Genomic DNA, 21,740 nt, shown 5'->3' on the forward strand with positions numbered 1-21,740 from the left:
GTTGCCAAACACTGAAAAAAATCAAATGGTGATCCTTTAACTGCACTGAGTATGAACGCAACATTTACCAATGTAAGCCATGTAAAACATTTAGATACTATGTATTTGTGATCAATTTCTTAGAACTAGATACATTAATTTTGTGAATTGCATTATTACAAAACATGTAGAACAAAAAGCTAACTTGTTTAGCTGTTCTTAATATCTAATAGAAAACTGAAAGTGTTGTTACATTATCTTTTTGAGTTAAAAAGTTTAAGTTGAAAAATAGTATGTACTTCTTCCATTAACACCTCTTCCAGATTTTAAGGTTTTTGGTTCACATGAAAAGATATAGTCCCTAAACGAGTTTAAAGTCTCCTGAAACTCTGGCTTTAATTCTTTTTCATCGATAGTCATTAGCTTGGAAAGAATGTTTTGATTTTGTAGGCGTGATGAAGATAAAGCAATCTCCTTTTTCTTTGAAATATCTTCTAATAAGTTGTCTCGGTTCATTAAACATGCGTATCTTGTCCGACTTTCCCCGCTGCATCATCAGTTTGCCTTCTAAAAAAAAACATCGGCGGTCTTCTCCCGTATGGTTAATGTGAAATCTCTCAAAGCAAGGACAAAGGTGGGAAAGAAAAAATCTAGGATTGAATCATCAGTATTAGAGCCTATCACGTTAATCGATGTTTTTATTTCCTTTAGGAATCTATATAAGTTGTTAAGGATGTATTTTGTTCACTTATTGTCTCGGTCGTTATAAATATGTAATGTCGTATCGTGTGTTCATTACAAAAGTAAATTTCAGACTTTAAATGAAGGTTTTCACCTTGTGCATTTTGATATAATGTCACCACGGTGACCAAATGAATAGAAAAACGGCACTTACCTCTTTAGCTTACTATAACAAACTAGAAATTAAGGAAAATGGACTGTAAAATTGATTTTATACAGTAATAAAAATTGGCTATTTTTCGAAAATAAATCAATGCGATTTTAACCTTGATATCTTCATTAAAGGTAAAATTTCTTAAAACTGTAGCTTTTGTCCGGTAATATTGATATATTTTTTGAAAAATACTGTACATATTGTTCAGAATTTTAGAAGCATCTTCTTATCTTTATTAGCTTATCATTCACCCAGTGATCATGGAAGCTTAGCTGTGTAACAATAAATAGATCTATGTAAAATGTAATTATGAGAATAATAGAACATGTGTGTCACAGACGGCTTTCAAAACGACGAATTTAAAGGCAAGAAACATATCCAAAGGATGATCAAACAATAATCGATAAAAAAATCGCAAATGAATGATCTTCAAAAGTCGAAAAATAAAACTTTTTGTTATTAATCGATGTAAAAAACATTGTTTTTAAAGTAATTCCAAATTATCATTAAACGATTAATATTTTAGTAAATGTCATGAACGACACTACAAACTATCATATCATAAAAATATAAAGGAGGATTCCTGAATTTATCTATAGCCGTTTTGTCCAAATTTCCTCTTGTATTATAAATCATGGTGCTGCTAAGTAGTGTGGATAAGATGAAGAGCCATTGAATCATCTGTAATCTCCACCTGGTGCAATAGATAAAAAATGCCACTTCAAAATTATAAATAAGATATTAAAGTTTCATATTCCCTTTATCTATTGATAAAATAGGAATCTAGAAACAAAGTGATCCCTCGTAAGCATTAAACACAACAAAATTGCATGAAAATTGCAGACTCAAGCCTTAGGTTAATCAGTGTTTTATTAGTTCTGTTCGTGAAACATGAACCCTCTCCCTCTCGTTAGCATGTCCGAAGTTGTATTCAAAGTTGCTAGGGAACTCATTTTGTGCCGTCGACCCAAACTTTATAAGGGGTCGCACTAATGCACCATTTAAATTTTTGCGGGCCCCCGACCCCTTGTTTTTTCAGAAAAATGTCAAAAAAACCCCTTTTGAACCCACCCAAACCTAAAAATTTAAAAAGGCAAATTTTCTGACCCAAAAAAATGCTCTGTAAAGTTTTTGGGGGCCAAGGGGCCGTTGATTTTTTGTTTTTGGTCGACAAAATTTACGTTTAAAAATTTGACATTTTAAATCCTTCTTTAAAATCAAGAGATTCACTCGCAAAAACCGGAATTTCACGTTTTTAAAAATTTAAAAAGGGGCAAAAGGGCCCTATTTGTCGAAAATTTTCGGTTTGAAAATTAATTTTTCCACCCCAAAGGGCCCAAAGTGAATTGGCCCTTTTACCCCTTTACAAAAAAACTTACAAAAAAAAATTTCATCTTGGGCAAGACCCAAAAACCGTTTAAACTTTTGGGAAAAGGATGGTCGAGCTATTTTTCCGGAAAAAATTTGATATAGTAAGGTCAATTAGACCTTTGACTTTTTATTTTTTTAATAATATATAGGGGTCATATACTGACCAAGACTAATACACCCATGAAGCATTAAGGCCTATGCGTGGTTGAGTGGTTAGTCGGAAATAATTTTGATATAAAAAAGGTCAATTTGACCCTTTAATCTTCGACATTTTAACCCAGAGAATAAAGAAAGGTGATCTTTTTCTAGACGAAATGCCCCTGCTAACGTTAAGGGTCATTAGCGCATGAATAAGGGAGGTTATTCTACTAAACTATACTATGTTTTGATATAAGAGGTCAATATGACCTTTACCTATGAACCCTTAACCCAAAGAAACATAGAGGTTAACTCTGGACAAGACAATGTACCTGTAACATTTGATGATTCTTGGCCCATGATGCCTGATTTACTGGTCAAAGGATTGTTTTGATAGAAATGGTCAGTATGACCTTGACCTATCATTTCTTGATACCAAAAATAAATAGGGCTTATTTTCTGGCCAAGAGCCCAATGCACATGACAAGTTTTAGGGTCAAAAATGTATGGGTGGTCGAGTTATTGACCGGAAACTGTCAATGTGACCTTGACTACTTCATCCAAAAATTAATAGGGGTCACTAACTGCCCCAAACAAATTATTGTGGCGCAATAGCTCTGTTGGTTAGACCACTGACTGTCACTCTTGATGTTACAGGTTTGTTTCTTGGTAACACCCTTGAGATTTGTCAGAGACTTTCTAGTGTTTCAAAAGAGGTCATCTTTTGACCAAGGCCAACGCACCTGTGAAGTTTTAGGGTCATGAGCCCATGAGTGGTTGAGCCACTGGCCAGAAACTATTTTGGTAAAAAATGGCATTGTGCCCTTAACCTTGACCTTTGACCCCCTCCCTTTTGTTGCCAAAAAAACAATAACGGTCTTCATCTGGTAAAGACCAATGGGCATGTGAAATATAAGGGCCACAGCCGTTCTTTAGTAATGAATCGGAAACATTTTGGTCTACAGGCAAACCGACCGACCAGTGCAAAGCAGTATACCCCACTTCATCGAAGAGGGTAAAAAGAGGGTAAAAATAAACGTTTCTTTGTGGCCATCTATTTAATGTGCTCAAATTATATGACAAAGTTGTATGTTTGATAGATGTGTTTTATAAGTTCTGTTTGAATAATCGTTTCACTTTGACCTTTATGTAAAGTGTTCATATTATTTGAAGAAATGCTACTATTGCACACTTGATGCTAATTTGATTTTAATAAGCACATCTTACAAGAAAACACTAGTTTTAGACTCATTTTAGATATTAATACCTTATCTGGATCATCTATTCCTTCTGTGTCTAGCAGAACAAGGACTTGATCCTCTTGTGTTGGATGTGGTCGACACAACACCCAAATGCCTTTGGTGACGGCCTTTGTAGTGTGTCCGGTCTCAAACCCGTTCTCTGTAGATTTATAAAAATGTTTTTGATTTTTTTTTAAATAAATTTTCCTGAAAATAAAATAAAGTTAATTATGGTTATACTGATCACTTTTATTCAAAGTCGATACCATATTTCTCGTTTCGGAATTAATGCACAATGCGATCCGGGAGGTCTTCCTCTGCCAGTAAATCTCGAAACTTGTAATATAACATTTACGATGTCACTTACAAACTTAAATTGAATTTGCTAAAAACTGAAACGGACAGCTATTATTGGTATATCTGTATATAAAATATTAAAAAAAACAACTAAAACACATAAAACCATATCTCAGGAGTGTCCTTAATCAATTAGAAGGATACTTTACCGCTTTAATTAACTTATTTAATGAATTGATGAGGTTTGTCGTTTGCGGTGGCCAAACGCAATACTTGTCTATTTTCTTCATTATATTTTTAAAATGAAATATATGAACCCTTGACTCGAAGCATACAAGCTGCCTACTAGTAAATAGTGTATCACCAAAACAAACAATTTATATTTATCAACTGTGCATTAACTGTAACATCTATATCAGTTTCATAACCATTTACAAAGTTTAATTTTACGTTATATGATTCAGTAAATGCAAAATGTGATAAATCAAACCTGATTCTGCTTTTGCAAGTTTATTCAAAAGAAAGGACTTCCCGGTTCTAAGACTTCCCACCACGGACACCACATTTAGGGTTTTCTCTATTTTACTAAGCTCAGCTAAAGTTTCATGATTGCAAGCCGTCTTGCCGTTTTTGTTTTCAACAAGTGCCATAGGGGTGTTGAAGATTTTCGATTCCGGTCTGGAATAGATATTAGAAATGAACAATTTTGAAAAAAAAACTTTGTAAAAATCTGTGTCGTGAGTAGGAAATAAATAATATTTTATGGAAATATTTTTTAATAAATCTATACAAAATTAATTCTTTCAAAATTTATCGACAATGATCTAAATCCATTGTTTAAAAAATCAAACATCTTACTTCCTCTGTTGTTGTAATCCTGGATTTCTGAAAGTCTCATATCGGCTGGGTTTTAGTTTATTTGTTTCCGTCTTGTCCGCCATGCTTACTTTCGAGTGGTTTATGTTCACTTACTTTGGTCTCAAAAACACACCTCTGAATATAAGTATAAATAATTATTTACAACAATCAAATGTAGTAATTAGGCTACTTTTATACTTTTTTAGTAAAACGTTCTCATATTTGTAAATGACAAGTATGGTTCAGGTCTCTGTTAATATATTGTATATATTTACATGTCTATGCAAGTTTTTAGAGGTCTGAAATAAACAAACTATCCATTTTCAAAAAAAATAGCCATCACTTTTTGTGCTGAAATGCCATTGTTCATACAGACTAAAGTATTTTTTTTTTTTGCCTTTACCTTAATTGAAGCATAATATTCCCATATTCTATAATACACGTGTAACACGTGTATCAACTAAGCTTTTTAATATGTTGAATGATTTAAATATCATATTTTCATTCAATTGCTTCTAAAGCAACATATTTTGCCTGCTTAAAGAATCAATAACTTATGTTTACACATTAAAAAAAAAGAAGAAAGAAATGAATATCCGCATAGATAAGATATAATACTTTGTCATACTAACTCGTATTGTCATCTATATACTTAAAAAATTATTTACCGACTTTCAATATCTCTTTTATAGGATTTAGTTGAACCGTATCTTTTTGGGAGCATTCTAATTATCATACACTATGGTACCATATTACTGTGGTAGTAAGGCTGCTTATGAACCCACGGACAGGGGACACACCTATACTTCTCTGCAGTGCAAAGGAAGCTAATAAGACTAAACGAACATGTAAACGTAGGTATAAAATATATCAAATTGTTTTACATATTATACTAAATAATGCATAGCTTGATTGTTAAAATCTCTGTCTCATGGCAAATAAGAGAAAGGTGTTTAAATGCTGTAATTGTCAAATACATGTACTGTTTTTGATAATGGATTGTAAACTTAAACGAACTTAGTGATAATGATCTTGATAAAACAATGTTTATAACAATAGCTAACATAAACTAGTCTTTTCAGATAACAATTCGTTATTTCTTTGACTTCAATAAAATGGAGAATCCGTATAATAATACAGTAATGTCGGTTGTTATAGTCTAAACTATGCCTTATTATCTTATCTTTTGTGTTTTAAACCATTGTTCAATCAATACATAACAATATAATTATAGTACAAATACGTATACCTTTATCAAAATTTGACCTCGTATTTTACTTAATTCGAAACAATAAAAAACATTGTAACGAGAACCCATTAATAGAATAGTGACCATTTTCTGTAGAATACTGACTTCAGTTTTAAAATATTGAAACAATTAGAAATCTAGAATCATGTAAAATGTTATGATATTATCGATCAAGGATGTTTTGTTTAATTTAATAAATTCTTCATTTTTATGATGATAACGACGATGATGATAACGATGACGATTATGAGGATGATGATGGTATTGTTGTCGCAGAAGAGTGAAAATTATCTCCTTGATCATTATGTGATCTTGACATTTGTCTTGGCCAACTGATACGTCTAACTATCTTTTATGAAGTTACATGTCTGGCGTACGTTAGTTAGTATAGTTTGTTATTTGACTACTGCTGGTTGCTATGTTTGTGAAGATTATCTTACAGTAATATTTAAATTTATTTCGAAAATACGTTATCATATATGATGAGTTTAAAATGCTTTTTTAAAATAATTAAGATATTGGATGTTTTAAAGTTAATATTCTGGGTAAAGGCAGGATATTGTATTGTGTATGGGGTAAAGTTACTTTGAAAAATAAATTATATTATAACATTCTTATTTAGCATTCTGTTATGACGTACATACTAATTAAGGAGTTCAGTGCTTTAATAATGCCACTAGTAACCTTAGTACACGTTCGCGAAATACAACATCTGTGCAATGGAAATATCGTATTGTAAAAAGGTCTCTTTTATTACGTACATAATAATTAATCAGATACACGCTTATATGATTGCAGTATATATTCAACTTAAGGTTTATTATATCTAAAAAAGAATATAATTAGAAATTCACCACGAACATACATATTGTCAAGCGGGTTTTTAAAACCACGTTCTTCAAATGAAATCAATTTATTTTATAATGAACATAATGTAGACATCAACAGTTACTTCGCTGTTTCAAACCATTAAAGATTTATCAATATACACTCTCGATATAATGCCCGTATAAATGCTTTAATTTACTCACAGTACAAGTAGGTTATTTTTCAGAAATAAGTTAAATATTACGAAGCATTTTTAACTCTTGTCTCCATTTGATAATTGATATCTTTTGGCGGGGTAGATTTTGATAACGAAATCCACGAAGCGACAATAGCAAAATTGAAACTCATTCCGACTGAAACTAACCAACTCGCATATTCGCTTCTCGTTCACGCGGCGTCGCTTTTCTGTGGTATAATTGGAATAATATTTAAAGGTAATATTGCACCTTATGTAATTTACTAGCATAGCAATTTCAAAAGTATTATGTTTTTGAAAGAAGAAGTTTAGGTTTAAGACGTGAATCGCACGCTGGAACAAAATTAAAGAGTAACTATTTCACAAATGACTTTATAATTGAAGTGACAAAAAGCATGATCATGTATAACTCAACTAAGCTATTGTAAATATAAAGTATATTTTCAAGATACGTTTATATGTTTTTTACCAGCACCAATACCAATACTCCTATTCATAACCATATTTTGAAGGAATCTTTGTAAGGTAAGCTCGTTTTTCCTTTTGTTTGATATTATTTATACCTTAGCGACTGTAGAGTGCGAAAAAGAACAGCCTAATACAAATTCGGTCCGCTTCTTCGTCTTTTATCATATTATCATTATCGAAGTATTAAGTGTTAATTTTGTCTTAATCGGACTATGGACTATGGAAAGGATGTTTTATGTACATATACTCATGTTTTGTTCAGAAAGAAACAATAATTATTTGCACAAAACTACATTTTAAAATCAATGGATATTCATTTCATTTTCCGCTTCACAGAATGCATGTTTCAAGGTTACAACAATTGTAAACTTAAATACATTAATCAGGCCATAATATTAAATAAGAGCTTTATAAGTGAATAGAAAAAAGCGGGTCTTAACTGATAACATGCATGACAAGGGCACTATAAACATAAATTTCGTGATTAAACATGTTAGATAAGTAGATGATAACACTGAAGAGACCGTATTAAATCATAACAAAATCACTGGTCATGAAAGTCTTTATCGGTATATGAACGTGTGCTTTTAATGTACAAGTAAATTTAGCCTGTTCTGTAGCAACATTTCGTAACGTTTGTATATTTTATATTCATGTCTGTATATGACATGTTCATATTTGTATTTGCCATATTTATGTTTGTATATGAGACATTCATGTTTGTTTATGACATATTCATGTTTGTATATTGATATGCTCATGTTTCAATATGACATTATTATGTGCGTATATGACATGTATGTGTTTTTATATGACATGTTTATGTATGTTTATGACATATTCTTGTTAGTATATTACATATTTATGTTTGTTTATTGACATGCTCATGTTTGAATATGACATACTTATGTGTATATATGGCATGTCCGTATATGTATATGACATATTTATGTTTGAATATGACATGATTATGTGTGTATATAACCAGTACGTGTTTTATATGACATTTTATGTTTGTTTATGACATATTCATGTTTGTATATGACATATTCATGTTTGTATATAACATATTCATGTATGTATATTGACATGCTCAAGTTTGAATATGAAATATTCTTGATTGTTTATGTCAATGTCAGAGTCATACTATACAATTAATGCAAACCATTAGTTTTAGAGCTGATTGTATACGAAAACATATAATGTTGATATGTACGAATTTGATACCTGCACATCTGACATCGGATATCGTTGAATCTTATATCTACGATTCTTACATCAATAAATATGATATCCACAAATCTAATATTATATATGAATATGATATCATTGATTATGTTAAGAAAATAGACATCAATTCTGAGTGCATTGTTGTGCATTGTTGTAGAATAATGCACGGTTTGGGTTCAAATGCATAGGAATATAATCACGAAGGCCGATAGACCTAAGTGATTAATTACAAAGCATTCGAACAAATGAACGTTTAATATGTATTTCCATTCAAACACGTCAAAAAAAAATAAAGTTGGAGAATTTGTTTGGTTGTTAATTTTTTTTTTTTGAAGAGTTCCCAATAGAAACGATCTTTAAACGACCGCTATGGTGTAGTAGTTAGCATACTGGATCGGCAATCAAGAGAGCCCTGGTTCGATCCTGGCTGCGGCTTTATAATTTCCCGCTCATGGCTTTCTTTTCCACATCTTTATATTTGTGTTCCATTAAACCGAATTGCATATACGTCTGTAAACTCCAAGTTAAAGGAAAGTAATTATTCGTGTTTCACAATTTGTGAATGAAATTAAAAAATCGGCATTTAAAACAAAACGGAAAAGGTACCACGTTGTGTTCCACTGCATCATGATTTTTACATGAGAAAGTTGGGGCCGTTAGTTTTACATCACAATTGCAATGCACCAATTTTGTTTTAGTTTAAACGAAGTATACTAGCCAATTAATATAAGAACTTATATTTCAGGAGTCTACGAGTCGAACCTAAAAAAGACAATCAAAACAAAACAACGTCTTTGTCACCAACGTATGTATAAAGTTAAAATAACATTATGCTATTTTTCCCCTGTCAAGTTGAGATTAATTAGAAAAATATTTCAAACTGACCGATTATTTATAATGAAAAATACTAATGATACAATATAAAAACTACATAAAAAAATTTAATTTATAAAACATGTATGCCCCTATAGGCGGTCAATCAAAAAGCATTTTTAGTCAACCAAGTCAACTAGAGTTGTTGAGTTATTGGTCGGAAACAGTTTTTTACGTACAAGGTCAACGTGACTTTGACCTTAAAATCAATAGGTATTATCTTCTGGTCAAGACCAATGCACCTGTTAAGTTTAAACGTGAGGGGCCCATGAGTTGTTCAGATATTGATCAGAAATATTTTTTCCTATAAGGTCAATGTGATCTTGACCTCTGACCCTTTGACCACAAAATCTATTGAGGTCATCTTCTGACCAAAAGCAATGCATTTGTGAAGTTTGAAGGTCAAGGGTCCATTGATTGTTTAGTTAGTGATAGGAAACTGTTTTGACATACAAGGTCAATGTGACCCCCTAAAAGAATAGTGGATATCTACTGGCCAAGACCAATACACTTAAGCAGTATGAGGGCCAACAGCCCTGGGTTGTAAAGTTGTTGATCGAAAAAAACGTTTTTACCTACAAGGTCAATGTGACTTTGAGCAATGACCCCTTAACCCCGAAATCGATAGGGGTCATCTACTGGCCAAGACCAATGCTCATATGTAGTTTGAGGGCCAGAGGTCCAACGGTGGACAAGTTATTGATCGAAAACCGTGTCAATATGACGTTTTCCTTTGACCCTTTGACTCCAGAATAAATAAGTGTCATCTACATGCCAAGACCAATGGAACTGTGAAGTTTGAAGGTGAAAGTCCCATGATGTGTAGAGTTATAAATTGGAAAATATTTTGACATTCAACGTCAATTAAACCTTGACCGAAATCCCCTAAAAACAATAGGGGTCATCTCTTGGTCATGAACAATCCCAAGTTTAAAGTTCCTAGGCTTTAAAAGCGTTCTTTAGTTATTGATTGGAAAGCATTTAGAGTACGGACCGACCGCGAGCGATAGACCCACTGACAAATGCTTCTTTGAAGGGGGGAATAACTATTTAAAGACTGTCCAACTCTTGTTATGAATTGACATTAACGATACATTCTAAATGATGCTTATATAAATTTCCGTTAGTCATGTGGATTATGGATTATTTTGCCATTGTTAAATATAAAATTGATTATAAGTTTGGCAATATGTCAAGATATTTTTATTGTTACCTGTTTCCAGGCCTGTTTTACCTAGAGGGACATAATGTCAACTTCTTTCTTACAATAACAACAAAGGAAACTTTTCATCACACTTTGTTTGTAAAGGGAGAAAACAATTCGAGTACATAACTTCATTTTATGAAATAAAATGATTTATACAGTTAATTAATTATACAAGGCCATTATCTTTCTTTTTCTTTTATTTTTATTTGGTAATATTTACAATCTTTACATAAAGGAAGACGAGTAGCTTGCAGGTATTACAAGAGAGTTCACTGTGAGTATTTCATCTTTTTAGATAAGTTAACGTTATATTTCATATTATAGACATTAGATAGTTGTAAGATATATTTTTTGTTCAAAAACGCTTTGAAAATAAAACGATCTGTCTGTAACAATTTCAAGTACGATGACATTGCAGAACCGTTTAAGATATTGCTATCATATGTACAGTTATAAAAATGTCAGTTTAATGTATACTAGCAAACGAATGTGATATTCTTAGCAAACATGCAACATTTTTTTCATTCCAAACAGGCCCGATAACCCAATTTTCCATGCTCCAATGGTATTAGTATACACTGAGAATAGTAAAACAACTTGCAATCAAACAACATTATCCAAACTGAGAGAAATTCAGCAACCACTGAACATCGTGTCTGTCGTTGGAACACTTAGAACTAGAAAATCGTTTTTGTTGAATAAACTTGCAAGACACGGTGCAGGTACATCTTTAATGTAAATAAATGCACGAAACACATTTATTTCGATACCATAAATCGTAACGCATTAATAAAGATTTAAATATAATGGATATGAAGAAGACGTTTGAATACTTGTAAGATACTAAAAAAACATCAAACATCAATAAATCAGTGAATAACGAATTACTGCAAAGAACATAACAAAAGTCAAGTTATTTTTTCAGTGAGTAAAGAAGCGAGCTTTGAGATCGGACATACCACAGATGCTGTAACAAAAGGGATATGGGTTATGTGTCTACCTCATCCTACCCAGGAAAATCAAGTTCTTGTCTTACTGGATACAGAGGGGATAGATGACCCAGACAAGGTAGTTAAAGTGTTTTAATGATAAAGTAATAAATAGACAAATACAATTAGGTAGAATTACATATTGATCAGAACTTAGTTGATAACTAAATGAATGAAAGATACATTATCTAAAGAATATAATACATCGTCGATTATATATAAATATATCGGTTATAAACGATGATTACTTTGGAAAAATGATTTCACCTAAATGGCAAAAAACAGGATAATAGCTGAAGGATATACAATCTTGCCGCTTAAGAGTTTTTGGTTATTTTTTTGGTTTTTTATTTACACAGGTTGATATAGAAGACGCCAAAATCTGTTTATACTCGCCACGCTGCTTTTGTCTAACACAATAGTGTACAACACAAAAGGAAATTTGGATAAAGCTACAATTGATAAATTTAAGTATCCTTTTACCAAATCATATGCTTTTTGACCCATTTTAATGCTTTGTATGAATATTTGTAAGACAAATTCACTATGCAAACAATTATAAAACTGCAATTGGTCAATTTGAGAATCTTTCCACAGAACCATAATATATGTTTTCCAGTACTAATTGTCAATTAGAAATTTTATATTTATAGGTAAAACTGCATTGACAAACAAAATTTTTCATTTTTATAAAATTGTAATGCGTCGCATGACCTTAAATCCAAACTCTACAAGAGCTGAACAGATTTGTTTTTTATGATGATATCTTTCCCTGCATGAAATCAATTTACCTTATAAGTTTATTTTAACTGATTTCACTTCTTGGCGAAAGTTAACAGATGATGATTCCGATAACTATGAATAATCTTCAATTGCCTTAACTGTGAACAGGTTTTTGAATAAAATCAAGACATCAATTCAAGTAAATGGCTCCGAAGAAGACGATTCAATTCTTGATTTCTTTTTTCCAATTTTTGTACTTACCTTAAGAGACGTGACTCTTGAAATTGAATCCGAAGATGGTGATGCCTTTCTGGAGAAAAACTTGAATATGAAAAGAGATGGCAATGTTACTGAAGAAGCACTGAAAGAGTACAACCTTCCAAGGATGCTTATAAGGCGATAGTTCAAAACAAGGAAATGCTTCTTGTTCAGAAAACCGGTTAAACGTGCCCTACTTAAGGAACTGTTGAAAGTAGATGAGTCACAATTCAAAAAAGAGTTCCTTCAAACGCTCGAAGGGTTCCGAAGTTACATATTTTCATGCCCACCAAAATCACTTAAGTCTGGAAAAGCAATTAATGGGAGAAGTAAGTAAAACTTGCGATTAGAAAACTTATTAATTAGGCTTTAAGGTGCTTAATAAAACCGCCCCTGAAACATTTTTAGTTTTGTTGTTTGGGTTCCATATTATCTCTGTCACATGAATATATTTTATGTCGTTGATATAGTTTAGTCAAATTTCATGTTTTATGTAAATTGTTTTGTTGTACCGTTAAATCGAATGCATTTGAAGTTAAAACCAAATGCGTTTGAAGAATACTTTGTATGATTGCTATTGAAATACAAAATAAATATCATCGTCGGATACTCACGGTTGATCAACATATAACAAAACATGTAATCAACTATGGGTAAAATAAATCTATATGCGTTGAGATAAAGCATCGGGTGTGTAAAATATCAACCAATAAAATGGCGTTTAACAAAATTTATATTTTTCAACAGCACGGGCAAACAACTATTAAAAACAAAATATCAACACCCACGGTGAAAACCTGATTCACTTGCCTTGCCAATATAAAAGGCAAAAACTGTAGCCAACTCAATTCTTCCACAATCAGAAACCACTGTAGCGATATTTTTACTAATATTAACGCTTCACCGAACATCGCATAGAACGAGCGTTTTGATTTGGTTTAAATCGCCTCATTGATTCGTGAGGCAACCAAAAAACTGTCTTTGACTGAATATCGGCAAAAAATTATACGGCTACTGAATATTACTGATTCAGCCTTGGGTATCCGACGATAATAAGATATTGCATATCCTTAAATATTGCTCCTTATTATGCTTATCACAGCGATAATTTCCATCATTTTGTTCCTTCTTATTCATTCATACTTGCTTCAAAGAACAATTTGAAAAATTCAAAGAAATTGTGAAGAAGGATGTCGAAGCAAAATGCTGGCAAATACTTGGACGGCTTGATATGATGAAAATTCAAATGAAGATAAAAAATCGAAAGTATTGCACACCGACAGGATATGATGAGTACATGAAAGATCTAGACACACTGATAAAACAATACAACAGAGACGCTGGATACATGGGTTCTGTTGTAAGATAACGATTCTTATATAACATTTATTTAGTTATAATTCATGTATATAAATCTGCTACTGTAAAAAGGAACTTTGTATTTTGCATAGAGTTGCATGTTTATTTCTTTTACGATTTTGCCATTTGTTTTGACACATAAATTAAACGGGACATTGCCAATGAATTTTTATAAGAATATTTTCGTCATATTTTATTACCAAACATATCTACTGTTGATTTTCATATACATCGAAAAATATCTTATAATACGAAGTTTCGGTATCAAGCCATCAAAAAGTATATTGAAATATACAGTTTGGGTATCAAGCATTGAGCAGTTACCTTATGATAAAACAAATATTGAAAGTAATGTTTATTTGATTAAAGGCTTTGTTAGCTTTGCAAGAATTTCTCGCTAAGAAAACATCAGAAGAGGAAGCAGTGTTTTGTATGGTTCAAGAAGCACTTGGTATTACTTACATTGTAGTTACATACAATCATTTAATCATCATTTCAATTATAAAAGTATTATCCAATTTGGTACATACACTTTGTTTGTTTGTTTGTTTGTTTCATTTTACGCCTTTTCCCAACAGTATTTCAGTCATATAGGCGGGTAGTTTCCTAACCATCGTTCCTGGAGAGTTACACCAGTACTAAACTACCTTCCTCCGCGCTAATCTACCAAAGCATCTCCCGGGGATCGAACCCACGCCAGAGAGGTAACTGGATTAGAAGTCATCGACTCTAACCCCTCGACCACGGAGGCGGTGGTACATACACAATACTGATTTTCATAGTCAATTGAAAACGGCTTTGCTTGAAATCATATCTAACTATATATTTTCATGAAAAAGAAAGAATACAAACTCTTTAAACATTTATATCATTCAGAAGGACTGGAAAGAAAAAATATGAAACGCCTGAGCGTGTTCAGAGAAAAAGATGCAGACATTATGAAAGAAGAGGAAGAGGTTGAAGAAGCGATCGAGGCAGATATTGTAATGCTGCAAAGAAATGGTCTGCAGAATATCGGAGATCAATATCTTGACATGCTTACATCAAAAATAAAAGAAATAGATAGAGTAAAAAAAGAACTTACTCGTGATAATTCATATTATAAAAAATTATGTAAAGAAACCGACCACTGGAAAAATGTTTTTGAGAACGCGACATTCAGTTTGTCCAACTATAAGAGGCAACTAAAACCTATTGCTGGACAACAGAGTACGGATATGCAAGCCAATGTTTATAAAGAGCCTTGGAATGATGTGATAGGCCCACTTTGGAAAACAACTGTCGAGAGAAGTGATTCAAAAGACGATGGGAACCTGTCATCAGGAGAAGCAAAAGGTGAACGAATACCGCCAGAGGGAAGTGAAGCAGTTCAAACCTATAGCGATCCACCTCGCAAGAACGTTCGGAAAATAAGTAATAAATGTAACATTTCTTAAGACGAAAAGTTTGTTGCTTTAGTTTTATAATTATTATTGACTATAAATGAAAAGGAAATGTTATGTCAAATAACGCACTGTAAATAATAATACATTGTACTTTTTTATTTTATGACACATAAGATACATTTATCTAATATAGAGCCAAACCTATCAGTTGATTTGGTTAAGATGCTTCACGACATGAAATTTTCCTCTTCATTTTATCTAGTCAAATGAAGCGTACGTAGATAAATGCTATAGTTTTGTAAAATATTTTTAGTTGATTTATATTTTAGTGTCACTTATACGGAAAATCTATATCTATACAATGTATTTACTCTACATAATTTATAAGTTTCTTGGGATTAACATTTTTAGCGAGGCTCGTTAAAGAACGACAAATTTCTTTATTTCTTTGGAAAATAAGGGCTCTGTGACAATTTCAATGTTCAGTCTCATTCATGAATAATCTGTACATTTTCGTTGATATATATTTTTTTGGTATATTTGAAGGCAAAAACTATTTGTTGATTGTAGTTACAAAAATTAAAATTAATGTAATATAAAAGGCGAGCGACAAGCATAACCTTTGTATGCAAAGTCAGATTTCTTTGCTGTACATAATTGAATTGTTTGCTAATATTGTATCGCTATCGCTAAGATTACTGTAATTTAAGCCATTTTAATTAAATATCAATAGTTTTGTTGTTGGTGCTTATTTGGTCAGTTAAGAAAAGTATTAACTAACACTACCTTGGTTGACATTTACATAATTCTCTGTTGAACAGTTTCATCATGAAATTCCATGTTCAAATTCGATTTAGACTTCCTTTTTATTTTTAAAAAAATTCTTTATTTATTACAATTCTCGGGCAATTTTTTGATATAGATCTTTCTGTTTCGCCTGGTTACCTTAAAAAATTTTAATTTTATTCGAAAAATATCCCATACACGCTTTCTGCTGCACAAAAAGTAGGAAAAATAAGTAATTGTTTTAAAGTATGAAATGGCTAGAAAAAGAATACTTAACAATTTGTTTGCGATTACAGTAATATACTAACGCAATTATTACATCAGCAGACATTTTCACAAAAAATCTTACGATTTATCTTAAGTTTTTCACTTACGATAATCGTAAGTTAAATCTTAAGTCATTTTCACAAAGCCACTCGTAAGTTAAGATTTTATCTTAAGATAAAAAATAAACTTACGATAAATCTTACGACAAAAACATCCCTAGCAACGTTCATTTGCATGCTCTATATTTGATTCCGGTTTTAAAATCAAGTAATCAAGAGCTTGAAATATCTATTGAACACAATCAAATTTCAATAAGAAAAAAAACATGATTCATACTGATATTATTTATATCTTGATTGAAGATAATTATATATATCTAAAAGATTTAGAAAGAAGGTCTACTGTGTTATTAATAAATAAAAATGTACCACTAGTACATGCTGGCAATGAAATCGAACTCACCAATTGTACAAATTATAAGTTTTTAATAATACTAGTCTACAGTAAAGTTCACATTATTTTAAACTATTCATAACCCTCTCCATCGTGACGTCATCAAGTCATGACGTCACAAATGTATATGTTGAAAAATAGTTAAACCTCAATTTGTGTTATTTAAAGCATAATAACTGTTTGCTTAATATTTAGTTGTCCTCCAACTTTTTGTTTGTTTTTATTCAGTTTAGGTAAGAGATACATGATATTTTACCCTTAAGAGAGAAAATTACACTTACGAACGGGGAAGACCTATCGTAAAGTTACGACAGATTTTGCACTTAAGATTTTCTTAAGATTTTTTGTGAAAAGGAGATTTATCGTAAGATTTCTCTTACGACAAAAAATTGTCGTAAGATTTTTTGTGAAAATGTCTGCTGGTTGTGTGTACCTTTAGTTATTTCCATGCTTAAAAACGAACTTTAAAGCCGATACGCTACTGAATGGCTCGACAAGAATCAATGTTGCTTTTAAGAATAGTCGCCACAAGGTGAACCAATTTACTATTACAACTGAATTATAGATCACAAAAAAACTACAAATACAACTGAAATAATACATTTAGTATATGTGCGCATTTCTTTTCAAGAAACAGGAGGGATGATAAGCTGTGGAGATATTTCATGAAAACATAATCAAAATAGGACAAAGCTTAACCAATAGTTATTCTACCCATTTAAAATAAACATGTGAATATTCACAATCTCCAAAAGTACCGCATTCTTAGGATTGAGGCTGTGACTGTAAAATTTACTTATACAAGTAAGTTGATGCCCCACATGTAATTGTTTTTTTAATAAATTTCATCAGACAATCTTTTTTCAATAAGTGACATCAAGTTTTACTTAATTCTTCATGTGTACCATTTCGCGTTATACATAAATGTTGCTAAAACTGTTTGCATGCCTAATCTACCCAATTGTTTTTTTCGTTTTGGTTATAAGCCGATTTTAACTTTGGAACCATATGCAAGAGCACGAACGTGACACATTGAGCGTGGTCGGTATATTTTAATTACCACTACCGTGCATGAACAGGTTTAATAAAACCAAGCTGACCATTTCCAATTTTGTCGTTTTGACAATTTAAGGATATCCGTTCTTCCTTTTGAAGACAACCGTTCTTTGATTTTGAAAAGTGGGCAATATAGTTTAACATATCTTTTTTACAAACGAATTTTTAATAATGAATCAGGCCTTATGGCATACATCGTTTTGTTATTTAGAAAACAAAGTTTTAAAATGAAAACAACAGCACAAAATGTATTTTGCATCTAACTGAAATTTGATATTTTTGAATGAATCTCTACCGTAGCTAAAGAAATAGTTCAATTAATATCAGAAAACTTCCCAATGTAAATTTTAAGTAAATTTGTATTGAACTACACCACTCTCAGGCTCATTAACACTTGTCAATATTCATAAACTGTCTTCAGTTCATGCCGAAATCACTGATTATCAGTGAATTCCATAAACGTTTCGTTTTGTATTCTGCCCAAATATATGCACCAGTGCTACATTTTATTTTTCATTTTAGTCTCAAATTTCACTTAAAGTAATTTTGTCGTAGGTGTGTTTCTGATGTTGACAATAATTTCCATTAAATTTTCTTCTCGAAAATTACATGAAATAAAATGCTATTTTTCGTTTCTTGTGAAACATGATATACATGAAAAAGGAACATAATAAAATTCAACATATTTTGCTCACCGTTCCGACTCGTTAAAATATATGGAATTAAATCATGTTTCGTGAAAATATTCCATATTTCACTCAAACAAAAAGAGATCCTCTTAATATTGTCTATATAATAATCTAATTTCTTACCATGGGTTAAAGTCCATGAATATTATCTTTAAATCCAAAGCTTGACACCTGATTGAAATATTTTAAACCAAACAATTAAGATAATTGGATACATAGTCGTTAAAATAATATAAAGCATTGCCCATTCATGTTAAACCGATTTGTAAGCATATTGACTAGATCTACAATATACGTTGAGAGGTAGTATTGTTTAGCTATCTTGCTGAAATATATTTCTTTAGCGAAGTTATTAGATTTTTAAAATTTAAAATGATAATTAAATAATTAAAGTATTGGAAGTTTTAAAATTAACATACCGGAGAAAGGACGCATCTTGTATTGTGTACGGGGTAAAGTAAATTTCAAATAACTTTCTTGTATTGTTATTTAATTTTTTCTTGTTAATTGATTGTTTTGTTGTCGTTGTTGTTTTTGTTTTTTGTTTTTTTTGTTCATTTCTTTTCGTTCATTTTGTCAAGGTTGTAAGAGCATGTCTGATAAAAATGATAATTTTGTAATTATGACAGTAACACTAGGCGCCGCATATAGATTCAAATCTGTTTCGTGACAGTAATAACTAAAGTACGTCATTAAAACTGTTCGGAATCAATCAATAATAACATAATTATTTAGCAATATTTTATGACGTACAAACACATGTACATGTATTTTCAAATAACATTGTGACACTGTATTTACATTTTAGTTTAATATTAGATAATAGCGAAAAACAATTATAACTGACATCAACCCCTTGTAAATTCCCTCTGCCACTTCTGTCAATTAGACTTTTATACTTTAAAAAATGGCAACTTTGTTCTTTTTCGTATAGAGTGAAAGTACGACAAATTAATCATATTGTTGCATCTTACTGAATTCGACTGCGCCCCGCAGGGTGAAAGTCGACAAAGTCGTCACATCGTTGATTTTTTAACCACTTGAATTTTTTAATGCGTATGCTGGCAATGTTAACAATAAAAAACGGTAGAATAGGATTAAAGAGATGACCAGACAATAAATTGTCAACGAAAAAAGTGCGCGTATTATTACAATAGCTTTCATTGATTCATTCTTTCTAAATTTTAATTTGACTGGGGTATTACAAAGAGAAAAAATAGGTGTTTAAGTTTGACATACCTCGCGCACAAGTTTCGTTATAATCCAAATGGCAAATACCATCCAAGACTTGAATTCGTGAATTCAATGCATTTTAAATGACTCGATGAATATGATACATGTATCATTCCATGCGTAAAACATAAGCCCTTACTATATGCATGTATGTATCTTTAAATATAAGCATAAATAAGCTTAAAAACTGATGCGATGATAATAAGTTGAACAAATTGTTCGGCCATGCATTTGTAAAACTTGATATAGTCGAATATTTGTAATAGAACTCAGTATATCAATGACATTCATCCAATGACTTAAGATTAGTATCCTTCATTTTTTACATTACATTATCATTTGAATGGTTATCGTGTATCATTGCATTATGCGAATGATATCTATATTGACTTATAAAGGAATTGCCGGAGGGTTCAAACTGATTTACCCGAACCAAATATATTAGTTATAAAGCGGCAGTAGGTGCGGTGATCGGGGAAGGCGGGTAAGCGTTGAGGGTTATGAACTTATTCTGTGCAAAACTCTTCCAACATTTCTCAAAGAATTTTTTTCTAAACTATCACAATTATGACTTATTGTGTTTGATTCAATTTATCAGAATAAATTGACTGTATCGCATTAAACAAGGGCGGGCGTGTAAAAAGGCTATTTAATTAATAAAAACGATATTACACTAGTGTAATAAAACTTTAACTCGACGCCATTTATATTTTCCGCTCTTATTATTATAATTCGGATTTACGAACTCCTTTCGATTTCTGTTATGTAAAGTCATATATTGGTTTCCCCTTCGGTGATTCGCAGCATGTCATAATAGTGAATGAGAACCGGAAAGCAGTATTGCAAGCTATAAATAACTAGAAGACCTAAACATTGTGAATGTCCGAAAATCTTTTTATTGTTTTGTGAGCAGCGAATTCGAAAAAAGTGATAGTAAACATTTCGTATAATAGCTACAATACTGTGAAAAGAAGTACTGTTTTTAGGATGGTATATCTGGCAAATATTCGTTGTATTAACAGTCCAGGTCATTGGCACAGCTCAGTTATTATTAGATATGAGGTCGCGTAGAATCAGCTTTCCGAGTGAACTAGTTTTAGCCTTTCATCATTTCCAAAAAAAATATCAGATTTTATGAATAAAATTCCTCACTGCTTTGTCTATATAGAGTTGTTCAAAGTGTTGAGCTTATATAAAAGGGATTTTCTCAGTTTATTTTTTTTCTGCTGTTTATAAGTTTAAAGAATAGTTAATCAAATGTAAGTGTCTATCTCAATCTTGTATAATTAATACAAATATATATTTACTTTTTGCAAGTTAATGCTGCACTATTTTGCCCTGTGTTTTTGATTCAAAATTGAAATCTGACCTTTTTTGAATTACTTCTTTAGCGACGAATGACTACAGAAGAAGTCAATCAAATGGTCAGATTTCAATTTTTAATAAAAAAAAACAAGTTCATCGTTGATGGGTTCTTACCATGATTAGTTGTTCATATTTGTAGAAAATGAGTAGGATTATAGGTACAAAGAAAATGTACATGCTTTGATATTTTTATCATCTTATGTAAATGACTTCAATAGTGACATAAACAGAACACTATTGCACTACAGTCATGTTACATTACATTTACAATTCTTGTAAGTCTTGTTTGTATTCAATGGAATTACTTTCCTTAACAGGTAAGCATCAGTAAAAGTATATTTTTGATT

The 21,740-nt window shown here is 31.4% G+C and overlaps 2 protein-coding genes across 2 annotated transcripts; one reads left to right on the forward strand and one right to left on the reverse strand.

The window, feature by feature from the left end:
- Positions 1–462: 462 nt before the first annotated feature.
- Positions 463–20,359, reverse strand: LOC132738315 (guanylate-binding protein 1-like). The gene is made up of 6 exons (XM_060725797.1): positions 20,035–20,359; positions 4,780–4,914; positions 4,412–4,599; positions 3,651–3,784; positions 1,458–1,568; positions 463–694 (listed from the first exon to the last, which is right to left on the reverse strand). Exons 2-5 carry the CDS (start codon positions 4,860–4,862, stop codon positions 1,518–1,520), a joined length of 456 nt encoding a protein of 151 aa, XP_060581780.1. The 5' UTR covers positions 4,863–4,914; positions 20,035–20,359; the 3' UTR covers positions 463–694; positions 1,458–1,517.
- LOC132738313 (uncharacterized) lies at positions 13,155–16,280 on the forward strand. Its single transcript, XM_060725795.1, has 3 exons — positions 13,155–14,160; positions 14,529–14,610; positions 15,036–16,280. The coding sequence occupies exons 1-3, from the start codon at positions 14,032–14,034 to the stop codon at positions 15,593–15,595; spliced, it is 771 nt and encodes a 256-aa protein (XP_060581778.1). The 5' UTR covers positions 13,155–14,031; the 3' UTR covers positions 15,596–16,280.
- Positions 20,360–21,740: the final 1,381 nt, after the last annotated feature.

The sequence above is a fragment of the Ruditapes philippinarum genome, unplaced genomic scaffold, assembly GCF_026571515.1.
Source record: "Ruditapes philippinarum isolate M1 unplaced genomic scaffold, ASM2657151v2 ctg195_1_1_1_1, whole genome shotgun sequence".
Lineage (NCBI taxonomy): Eukaryota > Metazoa > Mollusca > Bivalvia > Venerida > Veneridae > Ruditapes > Ruditapes philippinarum.

Excerpts from the sequence above, each read along its gene's own strand:
- LOC132738313 (XM_060725795.1), top strand. The coding sequence starts at position 14,032 with ATGATGAAAATTCAAATGAAGATAAAAAATCGAAAGTATTGCACACCG. Across the intron at positions 14,161-14,528 it reads CTGGATACATGGGTTCTGTT|GCTTTGTTAGCTTTGCAAGA; the intron begins GTAAGATAACGA and ends ATTTGATTAAAG. Across the intron at positions 14,611-15,035 it reads TATGGTTCAAGAAGCACTTG|AAGGACTGGAAAGAAAAAAT; the intron begins GTATTACTTACA and ends TATATCATTCAG.
- LOC132738315 (XM_060725797.1), bottom strand. The coding sequence starts at position 4,862 with ATGGCGGACAAGACGGAAACAAATAAACTAAAACCCAGCCGATATGAG. Across the intron at positions 4,600-4,779 it reads GGATTACAACAACAGAGGAA|ACCGGAATCGAAAATCTTCA; the intron begins GTAAGATGTTTG and ends TATCTATTCCAG. Across the intron at positions 1,569-3,650 it reads GAATAGATGATCCAGATAAG|GTGGAGATTACAGATGATTC; the intron begins GTATTAATATCT and ends CTATTGCACCAG.